This window comes from Oryctolagus cuniculus, chromosome 4, assembly GCF_051225735.1.
Source record: "Oryctolagus cuniculus isolate XC-2025 breed Fujian yellow rabbit chromosome 4, ASM5122573v1, whole genome shotgun sequence".
Taxonomy (NCBI): Eukaryota; Metazoa; Chordata; class Mammalia; order Lagomorpha; family Leporidae; genus Oryctolagus; species Oryctolagus cuniculus.
Window position 1 is genome coordinate 77,463,908 of NC_142870.1, and position 13,751 is coordinate 77,477,658.

A 13,751-nucleotide genomic window follows, 5' to 3' on the forward strand; every position below is an offset into this window, starting at 1 on the left:
GGTAAATTCCCAGGAGTGGGCTGGCTGGATAATATGGCAGGTCTATATTCAGATTTCTGAGGTATCTCCATATTTCTGAGGTATCTCCATACTGTTTTCCCCAGTGGCTGCACCAGTTGACATTCCCACCAACAGAGGATTGGGTAACTTTTCCCCCACATCTTTACCAGCATTTCTTGTTTGTTGATTTCCGTATGAGAGCGATTCTAACTGGGGTGAGGTGAAACATCACCATGGTTTTGTTTTGCATTTTCCTGATGGCTAATGATCCTGAGCATTTTCTCAATAGTCTGTTGTCCATTTGAATTTCCTTTTTTTTTTTTTTTTTTTTTTTTGACAGGCAGAGTGGATAGTGAGAGAGAGACAGAGAGACAGAGAGAAAGGTCTTCCTTTTTGCCATTGGTTCACCCTCCAATGGCCACTGTGGCGGGCGCACTGCACTGATCCGAAGCCAGGAGCCAGGTGCTTCTCCTGGTCTCCCATGCAGGTGCAGGGCCCAAGGACTTGGACCATCCTCCACTGCACTCCTGGGCCACAGCAGAGAGCTGGCCTGGAAGAGGGGCAACCGGGACAGAATCCAGCGCCCCGACCGGGACTAGAACCTGGTGTGCCAGCGCCACAAGGTGGAGGATTAGCCTATTGAGCCATGGTGCCGGCCTTGAATTTCCTCTCTTGAAAAATGCCTGTTCATCGCTGTGGTGTAGCAGGTACAGCCTCTACCTGCAGTGCTGGCATCCCATAGGGGGGCCAGTTTGAGTCCCGGCTGTTCCACTTCTGATCCAGCTCTCTACTATGGTCTGGGAAAGCAGTAGAAGATGGTCCAATTCAAGGGCCCCTGCACCCATGTGGGAGACCCAGAGGAAGTTGCTGGCTCCTGGCTTCAAATTGGCACAGCTCCAGCCATTGTAGCCAATTGGGGAGTGAACCAGTGGATGGAAGACCTCTCTCTCTCTCTCTCTCTCTCTCTGCCTCTCCTTCTCTCTCTGTATAACTCTGACTTTTAAATGAAATAAATAAATCTTTTAAAGAAGAAGAAAAGAAAAATTTCTGTTTAAGTCCTTTGCACATTTCTTAACTGGATTGTTGGTTTTGTTGTTGTTGAAGCTATTCATAGAATCTAGATATTAAACCTTTATCAGTTGCATAGTTTGCAAATACTTTCTCTCTGTCAATTGCCTCTTTGCTGAGTGTTTCCTTTGCAGTTTGTCAGTTTTGGTTTTAGATGCCTGAGTTTCTAGGATCTTTTTGAGAAAGTCTTTTCCTATGCCAGTGTCTTGCAGAGTTTCCCTCTGTGTTCTCTAATGATTTGATGATATCAGGTAATAGATTTAGGTCTTTGATCTATTTTGAATGGATTTTTGTGTAAGTTGTAATGTAACAGTTTATATTCATATTTTGGCACTCAGAGATCCAAATTACCCAGCACCATTTGTTGAAGAGACTGTCCTTGCTTCAGGATTGTTTTTAGCTCCTTTGTTAAAGATAAGTTGGTTATAGATGTGTGGATTGATTTCTGGAGTTTCTATTCTCTTCTCTTGGTCTATATATCTGTTTTTTGTGCCAATATGAGGCTGTTCTGATGATAACTACACTGTAGTATGTCTTGAAATCTGGAATTGTGATGCCTTTGGCTTTGTTTTTGATGTATAAGATTGCTTTAGCTATTCAGGTTCTCTTGTGTTTCCTTATGACTTTCAGCATCATTTTTTCTAGATCAGCACAGAATGCCATGATATTTTCATTGGGATCACATTGAATCTGTAAATTGGTTTGGGTAGTATGGACATTTTGGTGATATTAATTCTTCCATTCCATGAACATGGAAGGTTTTTCCATTTTTAATATCTTGTTATTTCTTCCTTTAATGTTTTATAATTTTAATCAGAGATCTTTGACATCCATGATTAAATTCATTTTGAAGGTATTTGATTTTTTTATAGCTATTGTGAGTGGGATTCATCTTAAAAGTTCTTTCTTGGGGCTGGCGCTGTGGTGCAGTGGGTTAACGCCCTGGCCTGAAGCGTCAGCATCCCATATGAGCACTGGTTCTAGTCCCGGCTGCTCCTCTTCTGATCCAGCTCTCTGCTATGGCCTGGGATAGCAGTGGAAGATGGCCCAAGTCCTTGGGCCCCTGCACCTGCACGGGAGACCCAGAAGAAGCTCCTGGCTCCTGGCTTCAGATTGATGCAGCTCCAGCCGTTGCAGCCAGTTGGAGAGTGAACCATCGGATGGAAGATCTCTCTCTCTATCTGCCTCTCCTCTCTCTGTGTAACTCTGACTTTAAAATAAATAAAAAAATAAATCTTGAAAAAAAAAAGTTCTTTCTCAGCCTTGGCATTGTCTATGCATACAAAGGCTATTGATTTTTGTGTGTTAATTTTATTTCCTGCCACTTTACCAAACTCTTTCATGAGTTCCAGCAGTCTCTCAGTATAGTCATTTGGATCTCCTATATATAGCATCATGTCATCTGCAAATAGGGATAGTTTGACTTTCTCCTTTCCAATTTGTATCCCTTTGATTTCTTTTTCTTGCTTGATGGCCCTGGCTAAAACTTGTAGTGATAGTGGGCATCCTTGTCTGGTGCCAGATCTTAGGGGGAATGCTTCCAACTTTTCCCCATTCGGTAGGATGCTGGCTGTGGGTTTGTCATAAATTACCTTGATTGTGTTGAGGAATGTTCCTTCAATACCCAATTTGCTTAAGGTTTTCATCATGAAACAATGTTGTATTTTATCAGATGTTTTCTTTGCATCTAGAGATAGTCATATGGTTTTTCTTCTTCAGTTTGTTAATGTAATGAATCACATTTACTTATTGGTGATTTATTAATAAATTATGTTCTCACAATACATCTAACAAAGTTTAGTACCACAATCAAATGAAAATAAAGTTAATAAATACCATAATAATATTTATCTTAATTCTTTTGGTCACCTTTAGTAATGGATTATAAGTTATTAATTACTTCTTCTACACTGTCAAACCAAATGTTTCTAGTTTTAACTGGTTGGAGAATTAACCCTAATAAACAAAGAATTTCTTTGGTCCCTATGTGAAAATATCTGCATCTACTATCTGCTACTCAGGGAACTTTGCTAGTTTCCTCATATCTTATGAAACACTTTCAGAAAATTTAGATACAGGATTTCAAGATACAAGATTTAGATACAAAATCTACATAATCAGTAGCTTCTAAGCTTTGTTATCATTGATTTTCCTCCCAAGACTACTTTCCTTGTGAAGTTTACAAAAAAAAGGAAATATAAGTAAATATTAATGGGAGGACAATCTACTCTAGAGGAAACATACCTCAAATTTTTAGCTAATCAAAAATTTTCAAATATAATTTTAAGTATTTAATTTTCCCTTCATATCTCTTTATTTCATTTAACAAATTTGTATTGAAATGAAAACTAAAAAAAGGATAAAAAGTTCAAGGAAGAACTGTACATTGATTTTTTATTAGCTTAGAAGATCTATCACTGAAGTGTGAGTTTTTAATTACATAAATATTTTTCTGTAAAAGTTAAAAAAAATTCTTAAAGATTTATTTATTTGTGAGGCAGAGTAACAGAGAGAGAGATGGAGAGACAGATCTTCCAACCACTTGTTCACTCACCAAATGGCCGCAGTGGCTGGGGCTAGGCCAGGATGAAGCCAGGAGCTTTTTCCAGGTTTCCCACGTTGGTTTAGGGGAGTAAGGATGTGGGGCATCCTCTACTGATTTCCCAGGCACATTAGCAGGGAGCTGGATTAGAAGTGGATCAGCCAGGACTTGAACCAAAGGCCATATGGGATGCCAGCACTGCAAGCCGCAGCTTTAACCCACTCAGCCACAGCACTGGCCCCTGAACAAGATTTTAAGGTAAACATTTAAAAGATAGGGCTGATGACAAAGGAAAACCAGGGAAATCAACAAAGATCTAATAGTAGAAATGGAGTAATCAGTAACAGTTGTTGAAGTGTAATACAAATGGTGACTTGAATAATGCAGATACTCTTAAGGATCATTAAGATAATCAGTAGGTAATAATAATCAATATAAATCCTATACTGTGTGGTTAGTGCCTAGAAACCAAGCAGCAAAACTGATCTAAGTATTTTGTTCTGTGAATTACATTACATTGTGTAATTCTTGAATTGTATATTATTCACCTTTTACTAAATTATATGTAGGCATCCATCCTCAAATCACTTTTCTTTGCTGAGACTATTATATACATTAGCTATATAAATAATCATTTCAACTAGCCATGTCTTTGTTTTGTTTTTCTTAGCAATATTACAAATCTTATAATTATATACATGTTTGTGTAAATACAGGATTATTTTATTGCCATGTGCTTCCTGGTATGAAAGACTTAGATTTAAAGAAAAACTTAAAGTGAAGAAATTAGCCCAAGAGTATCAGGTAGAAGAATGTTCCAAGCAGAAGGAACAGCTAGAGAAAAGACTTTGAAGTGCTTGGCGTGTTTGAGGAACAGGATCAAGCTCAGTATAGTTAGACCAAATAGAGGTGGGGCAAGATGGAAAATAAAGTATTATATGGCCAACTAATACCTTGCTTTATATTATAAATGGAGAATGGTGAGTATTACAGGAGTTTGAGAACTACAGAAATGACATGATCAGATTTAAATTTTGAATAGATCACTTTAGTGGCTGTGTTGGAAATTGATTTAGGGATGGAAGGGAATCATAGAAGCTGAGAAACCATGTAGGAGTTTATTCCAGTAAACCAATTACACATGAAGTTAATGGCTCCCAGATTTAACAAATAAAATGTAACATACTAATTTAAATCTGAATTTCAGATAAGCAATTAGCATTTTTTAATATCAGTATATCCCACTGGCCATTCTTAATTACACTTTTTATTATTTAAATTTAAATGGGCATCCTATATTTTTATTTGCATCTATAATTAGGGTGCTAGCATTAGAGAAGTGAAGTTCTTGATATATTTTGAAGGTAGCATCAACAGCATTTGATAATTGATTAGGTATAAAGTATAAGAGTATGATTTACTCAAGGATGACTTTAGGTTTTTTGACTCAGTGACTGAAAGATAGGAGTTGCTATCATAATGGACAAAACTACAAGTGAAACAAATGTAGAAGACAAGATTAGGAATTCTGAATTCATTGGGAATATTTAACTTTTTAGTTGAGTAGTAGGTTAATGGTCATTCTTTTTGTTATTCTATAACTTATATGTTCTCGTATATAAGAAATACAAGTATTACATTATAAAAATAATGTAAATACTATTTTAAAGAAGTTTTTAAAAAGTAAATTATGTAGGCCAGTTGAAGTTGTGGACCTGACTGTGAAGCTACTTAAAGAAATAACAAAGCAATCTTAAGTAGCTCAGTGTATTTTGAGAAAACTACAAGACACTGTCCACCTGTGTGCTACCTCCAGTGTCTGGTGTTGTATATGTATATAGGATGATTCTATACAAATAAGCAGTGTGTGATAGAATTATTTTTCACTTTCTCCTAGTGTTAAGACACGACCAGTACGAATGCCTCCAGGGTACCAAGCAGAACTTGTTATTCAGTTGGTGTGGGTAGATGGTGAACCTCCTCAACAGATTACTAGTCTTGCTGTAAGTTCAGCATATGGAATGTAAGTAATTAGAATTTCTTTCTGATTTGCATTTTCAGCTAATATATTTGATGCTTTAGACGTTTCTTTTTAAATGCTCAGGTGAATTTCTAAAAATGGGAAAAGGTCCTTACCTGGATTCTTATTAGATTGAACCATGATATAAGACAAATCATAATTTAAACTTAAACTGGTTATTTGTTCTTCTTAATGTCAAGTTTGAGATTGTGTTTCCACTTTTAGGAGATTATAAAGATATCCTTATATTTTATGATTTGTTTAATTTTGTATTTACTGTCCCTTTTCTCCTTGTGTTTCACTCTGGATATTTTCTCTTGAGTTGTTCACTAATTCCCTTTCATCTGTGTTTAATGGTAGATACACCAAAGGAATTCAATTTTAGTTTTTATTTTTCAGTAGTAGACTTTCCATTTCTTTTAAATCTTCTATTATTGAATTATCATTCTTGTCCTTTATTGCCTTGAATATATTGAATATAGTCACTTTAAATATGTGATTTATACCTCCACATTTGGTAACTACATCTTCTACTTGTCTTGGTTTTTGTTAAATTATATTGTGTTCAAATACACAAGTCTGATTTTTTTGTTTGTATCTGCTTTTTTCTTTTTTATATTAATTAATATAAAGGGAACAAATTTCATGTATTTCATATATACAGTTTTTTTTTCATATATACAGTTTTAAGAGCATAATGATACTTCCCATTCTGCCCTTTCTCCCTTCATCCCTTACTCCTATACTCCATCCACCTTCCTTTCTATACCACAATGCCAGCCTTAAATTTTATTCCCTTTCATGTCTAATTCTAATTAACTCTTATTCCTAGGGTTTAGCCCTCCACAGATGTGCTAAACTATACTTTTATTAGCAGTGTTTAAGAATTCCTGGTTTCCTACAACCTTCCTAACAACTGTGCATAATCAAAGTTTGCTGATAATTGTCAATTTGTCAAATAGAAAGTAGAATATTATTATAATATTAGTATACTTTTCTCATACATTAGGTAAAACTGAACACCTTTTCGTGGACTGTGACATTTCTGTTTCTACTCTTCATTTCCTACAGATTTGTTGGCCTTAGAGACTTGTGAAAACTGTTTACATATTAAGGAAGTTAGCTTCTTCTGTGATATAACTTCCAAATATTTTCCCTACTATTGCCTGTTTTATGATTTTGTTTAGGTGAATTTTCCTGTACATAATTTTTAAATGTTTTATGTCTTTCTATTGTTATTTATTTTTAATATATTTTAGATTTAACAATTAATGTTTACCATATTCACTTCATATATAATATATATATGTACTTACTATTTTTCTTCAAAGAGGGGATATTATATCACATAATGTGGGATTCATGGCAAGGATCATAAAATGAAGAAAGAAGGGTATGTTTTTATGTTGAGGGTATAATTCAGTGAAGACAACATTTGTAGCCATCTGTATACCAAATAATATGGCATCTACACATTTTTATACTCTATATATTAACTTCCACATATGAAAGAAAACACATGGAATTTATCTTTTTATATCTGGTTCATTTCACCTATGGTAAAGATCTCCAGTTCCATCCATTTTGTGGCTAATGTCAGGATTTCAGTCTATTTTATTACTTATATGAAAGAGTTACAGAGAGAGGTAGAGAGAGAGAGAGAAGTCCTCCATCTGCTGGTTCACTCCCCAGATGGCTGCAACGGCTGGAGCTGCACCAATCCAAAGCCAAGAGCCAGGAGCTTCTTCCGGGTCTCCCATTTGGGCACAGGGGCCCAAGGACTTGGGCCATCTTCCACTGCTGTCCCAGGCCATAGCAGAGAGCTGGATGGGAAGAGGAGCAGCCAGGACTAGAACCAGCACCCATATGGGATGCTGGCACCTCAGGCCAGGGTGTTAACCCACTGCGCCATGGCGCCGGCCCCAGGATTTCAGTCTTCAATCTAGCCAGAATTTATTTATGTATATGATAGGAAATAAGAATTAGACTACATTTTCTTGATTACTAAGAATTTTGCTAATGCCATTTTGTACATATTTCATCTGTACTAATTTGAAATTAAGTGTTATCAAATAATCTACTTCTTTTTATATTGGCTCTATTTCTCTGCTTCCAAAGTTAAGTATGGTAAGACCTAAGAGAACTTCCTGAGGCCAGCAGTAAGGGGGAATAGTTAGAAAAATTATATGTGTGTTCCTGCAGTTTTCTGCAAGGAATTGTGGAGGCAGGGAAACATCAGAATTGAGAATCTGTGAACCTATATACAGGAACTTACTTCTTGATTAGAAAGTTTCAGATGGGAAATCTGGTATTAGTAGCCAATAGATGGGCCGGCGACGCGGCTCAACAGGCTAATCCTCCGCCTTGCGGCGCCGGCACACCGGGTTCTAGTCCCGGTCGGGGTGCCAGATTCTGTCCCAGTTGCCCCTCTTCCAGGTCAGCTCTCTGCTGTGGCCCGGGAAGGCAGTGGACGATGGCCCAAGTGCTTGGGCCCTGCACCCCATGGGAGACCAGGATAAGTACCTGATTCCTGCCTTCAGATCAGCACGGTGTGCCCGCGGCGGCCATTGGAGGGTGAACCAACGGCAAAGGAAGACCTTTCTCTCTGCATCTCTCTCTCACTGTCTAACTCTGCCTGTCAAAAAAATAAAAAAATAAAAATAAAAAAAATAGCCAATAGATGAAGGGAGAGGATAAGGGACAGTGGAACAGCCTATAGTTTAAAAAGTAAATTGAGGAACAATAAAAATTTTTAGGGAGTTTATTTGTTTTATTTTATTTTTATTTTTATTTTTTTTATTTTTTGACAGGCAGAGTGGACAGTGAGAGAGAGACAGAGAGAAAGGTCTTCCTTTTGCCGTTGGTTCACCCTCCAATGGCCGCCGCGGCCGGCGCGCTGCGGCCAGCGCACCGCGCTGATCCGATGGCAGGAGCCAGGAGCCAGGAGCCAGGTGCTTTTCCTGGTCTCCCATGGGATGCAGGGCCCAAGCACCTGGGCCATCCTCCACTGTACTCCCTGGCCACAGCAGAGAGCTGGCCTGGAAGAGGGGCAACCGGGACAGAATCCGGCGCCCCAACCGGGACTAGAACCCGGTGTGCCCGCGCCGCTAGGCGGAGGATTAGCCTAGTGAGCCGCGGCGCCGGCCATAGGGAGTTTATTTGTATAGTGAATCATGAATTAGCTCTAAACCCAAAGTAATTCAGGAGTTCTGCAGAGAGAACTCAAGGAGGAGGGCTTTATAGGATAAAGAAATAAAGCCTATATATAAAATATAGATCAAATGTACATTTGATTAATTATAGTTGTACAGTTACATTATATATACTGTTGTAAAGTTCCTAGTTATATGAGGGTACTTAAAAAGGTTTATAGAAAATTAAGATAAATTTATTTTAGCACAAAAAGTTTTTGAAATCTCTTCATAGTCTTTTCATAATATACAGTTTCCATGACCTTTGTGAAAACCCCTTGAATGCATGGATTTCGAAATTTTCTGACCAAAATAAACCTGCCTTTTAATTTCATCTTCCATGAGCTTTTTGAAGTAGCCTGTACAAGTATATGTTAATTGGCTGCTTTTGATTGGTTGAGCTTAATTTCTGTTTTTCTTTAATATTGGCATTTACAAAAAGCAGCTCAAGTTAAATTCTACTTATACTTGCAAATCATGCAAGGTTCAGACATAGTCTCCATTTTAGTGTAACACTATATGAGTAGTCCCATTATTTAATATGGTAGGAATGACTATTTTTAGCCTAAGTAGTTACCATGGAATGTGGCTCAGTTCAAACTATTTTCAGGTTTTCATTCTCAATTGATGGATCTACAAAGGCAGGGGATATCAGAATTAAGAGTCTCTGAAAACGTGCCACCTCGTTCATGGCTTCAAATTGTAAAATGTATGTAAAAGACATTTCCTGTTTATGTTTGTCATTGTTATCTGATTATACATCCATTTGATTTGACCAAGATCTGTAACATTTTTCCTTTTCTCAGTTCCACCTTTTCCACCCAACTCAAGCTGACTGACCATGCAATCCCTCATTCACTTTATGAAGCAGATTATTATTTGAATAGTACTTCATGTCAGTGACTCTGTAGCTACATTTAAATATTAAAGGAAGCAAAAATCATATATACATTAGATATCAAAGAAAACAAAAAATATAAGGACAACCATAATTTAATTATTGTAAGAAATATTTGACAACTATTTGATGTCAAAAATCTTAATTGGCCTAAGTCTAATGAGGGGAGAGAATATCAAGGATCAATCTAGCAAATGTTAGCTAACTATCCCTATTTTTTCATTAATTACTAATTGTTTACTTTTTTAAGAATCTACCATGTGGAAACTTTTAAGTCAGAAACTGTGAGGAGTGTGAGACTTTTCTCCTCTTACAAGTTAGTAAATATTCTGCCAGTTTTATGTTTTTATGACAAAAAATAGGTCTCTGGGTCAGAACCACGGTTTATTTCTGAGAGCAGAACAGCAGCTAAATCAACACCTTCCATCAGTTCCTTGAGCCTTGGTCCTAACAGGGTAACATGATGAGGGACAGGTGGTATTTGTGTGTGTGGCTTGGTATATTACAAAAGCAGAACTCTGGAGATTGAAGTTGGCTGTATAGAGAAGTCCAGTGTTTGCCTCCTTCTCTACCAAAATACTCCAAAGCAACTGTGGCTCTAGCTCCATGCCTGGGGAAGAGTACCAGAAGCAGTAGGAAAAAAAGCAGGAACACAGTAAGACATCTATAACAGGCATAGTAGATTATATAGAGTGAAAAAAAGGTATAAAGTGGTATCTGAGGCCCCAGGGCCAGGGGATTCCCTGTTGCTGGGAAGAGGGTTAACAGGAAAGGATAGGCAAAGTGCATCTGCACAAACTTGTCACCTGAATGAGCCTCCCCAGAGAGGAAACCTCTGTCACAGACCATAGCTCAGTGAAGAGTGTTCCTTCAAAAACTCGGGGCTCCAGGACCTCAGAGGGGGAGCACACACAATTCCCTCGCCTACTTTCAAGGCAAGAATTGTGGCAGGGAGGCAGCAACTTGAGAGGGGAACTGCTTGTAAGGAGTTCTTGCCTATTTTCTTTCCAGGAGTCTCAGAGACATTTCTGCATTCTAGGAGGGCAAACGGGGCCCCACATCTCCAACTGGGCACAGCAGGGCATCAATAGCCCTGGAACCCAGACCCACACAGCGCTCTGTCCTGCTGCAGACATTAAAGGCAGGGAAGCTAGGTAGCCTGTAGTACTATGAAAGTGAGGCAAGCCTCATTAGAATTGAAAGCCATCCTCTTTCTACTGCCTCTTGTCCCCCGACCTATTGAAAATTGTAGGTTGCAACTGAGTTCCCATGCACACACTCAATGTTACTGTAGAATTCCGTATTTCCTGGGGAATGATCTCATAGTGGAGTCAGGGGACATACTCTGCAGAATGAGTGGGTACTTAGGATGGTGGTCACACCTGGATGATTGAAAGTGCTTTGGAACCATGAGGTCACTCTTAGCTGTAAAACAGTTAGTTCACCTTGGCACAGAGAAAAGCTGACTTTTCCAACACACCAGTTGGCTCCAACATCACCCCTACACCCAATAACTAAAGCCAGATGTGGGGAGCAACTGGGAGCAACTCGGACTAGACTGTTACTGGAATTAAGACTTATTCTATGCATCTGCTCTCCCACAATATGGCGCTGAGAAGGGAGTAACAACTTCTACCCAGCTGCCTCCAGTTCAACCAATAAGCAGCAGGACCTGCTCCTGATTGGAGGAGAGCAGCGTACTCGGCGTGTGGGTAGCAGAGTTGGGATTGGTGGAAGAGGACTATAAAGGAGGAGAGAGACAACATGCACCAGGAACATCTAAGGGGAACATCTATCTGAAGGAACACCTGTGCAGCCCCCGAGAGAGCCGGCCGGCAGTGTGCCGCTCCCCCGCGGAAGTGGGGAAAGTGGCTAGGGGGAACCGCCCTTCCACGGAGGTGGAAGGGTCGGTAGCCAACCCGGGAAGAACCAGCAGCAAACCCGGGGAGGGCCGAGCAGACAAAAGAACAGCGCAGGGTCCTGTGTCGTTCCTCCATGAAGACGGGGAGCGACAGCCAGAGGTGTTCTGCCACACCCATCTTGGGTGTCACTCTGGACTCTTGACATATGGACAAATTATGGGGGCCAGAGCTCCCTGACACCACTCAATACACATCCTAGATGCTCATATATAAGCCTTAGGTACTCCATCAAGACTCAGAATAAACCCTTAATCAAGCCAGGAATAAAACCCTTAATCAAAAAAAGAAACATCCTCCAGAAGCCATAAAAACAAAAATCAGTGTAGAAACACAAGAAGCTAGTATTGAACTGTGATGTGAGATTGATGAAATGCCAAACAATTCAAAAGAATGATTATAAGGTTACTCCCAAATAGAGAAACAGTTAAATGAGGTTAGGAAATCAGTGCATGACATGGATGAGAAAATCAGCAAAGAAATAGAGATACTGAAAAAGAACCAAACAGAAATATTAGAAGTGAAATATTCCATAAACCAAATAAAAAATACAGTTGAAATCCTTAACAGCAGACTTGATGAAACAGAAGATAGGGTATCTGAGGTCTTTTGAAATATCTCTGTCAGGCAACAAAAGGAAGGAAAAAATGAGAAGAAAAACATTGGGAATTATGGGGTAACATCAAGCAGTGAAATATACAAGTCTTAAGAGTTCTGAAGAATTAAAAAAAGAATAGCTTAGAAAACATATTCATTAAAATAATAGCAGAAAACTTCCCCAATTTGGAGAAAGACATATACATCCAAACACAGGAAGTGAATAGAACCCCAAATTACAATATAGATGATTAGAGAAGATCTTCACCATATCTTTTTCTGTGAAATATTTGTCAGATTTTGGTATCAAAGTTTATTAGTCCTCATAAAATGAGCCAAAAGAAGTTCCTGCTACCTTTGTTTTCTGCAAAAGTTTGTATAAGATTGACATTGTTCTTTTCCAGATGTTTGACAGAATTAACCAGTAAGGCCACCTTGGCCTAGAGGGTTTTTTAATTTTTTAATTTTTTTTATTTAATGAATATAAATTTCCAAAGTACAGCTTATGGATTACAATGACTTCCCCCCCATAACTTCCCTCCCACCCGCAACCCTACCCTTTCCCGCTCCCTCTCCCCTTCCATTCACATCAAGATTCATTTTCAATTCTCTTTATATACAGAAGATCAGTTTAGTATATATTAAGTAAAGATTTCAACAGTTTGCACCCACATAGAAACACAAAGTGAAAAATACTGTTTGAGTACTAGTTATAGCATTAAACCACAATGTACAGCACATTAAGGACAGAGATCCTACATGAGGAATAAGTGCACAGTGACTCCTGCTGTTGACTTAACAAATTGACACTCTTGTTTATGGCATCAGTAATCACCCTAGGCTCTTGTCATGAGTTGCCAAGGCTATGGAAGCCTTTTGAGTTCACCGACTCTGATCATATTTAGACAAGGTCATAGTCAGAGTGGAAGTTCTCTCCTACCCTCAGAGAAAGGTACCTCCTTCTTTGATGACCTGTTCTTTCCACTGGGATCTCACTCGCGGAGATCTTTCATTTAGGTTTTGTTTTTTTTTTTTGTTTTTTTTTTTGTTTTTTTTTTGTTTTTTTTTTTTTGCCAGAGTGTCTTGGCTTTCCATGCCTAAAATATAGAGGGTTTTTTTAAATTTTTTTTTGGTATTTGTCAGTTCTGTTAACATTTTTCCCCCAAAGAAACTGTTTATTTAATGAGTACAAATTTCATAAGTACAGCTTTAGGAATATAGTAATTCTTCCCATCATACCCACCATCCCAGCCCACCTCCTCCTCTCTCTCCCATTCCCAGTCCTATTCTCCATTAAAAAAAAAAAAAAAACTGTTCCTCAACAATCAAGACAAGAGCTCTTCAAATCATTGCTTCTCAAAGTGTCAATTTCACTTCTACAGATAGGATTTTAGGTGCTCTATTAATGATCACAAGTCAAGGAGAACAAATGGTATTTGTCCCTTTGGGACTGGCTTATTTCACTAAGTATGATGTTTTCCAGATTCATCCATTTTGTTGTAAATAACCAGATTTC

At 38.4% G+C, this 13,751-nt stretch overlaps 1 protein-coding gene across 14 annotated transcripts in view; it reads left to right on the forward strand.

Moving 5' to 3' along the window:
• The window catches only part of STXBP5L (syntaxin binding protein 5L), a 425,888-nt gene that overhangs the window by 252,831 nt on the left and 159,306 nt on the right, over positions 1-13,751 (forward strand). For all 14 annotated transcript variants that reach the window (XM_089331765.1, XM_051859274.3, XM_051859272.3 and 11 more), the window contains exon 18: positions 5,508-5,633. In XM_089331765.1, the coding sequence (XP_089187891.1) occupies positions 5,508-5,633 (126 nt within the window). The remainder of the gene's footprint in view (positions 1-5,507; positions 5,634-13,751) is intronic.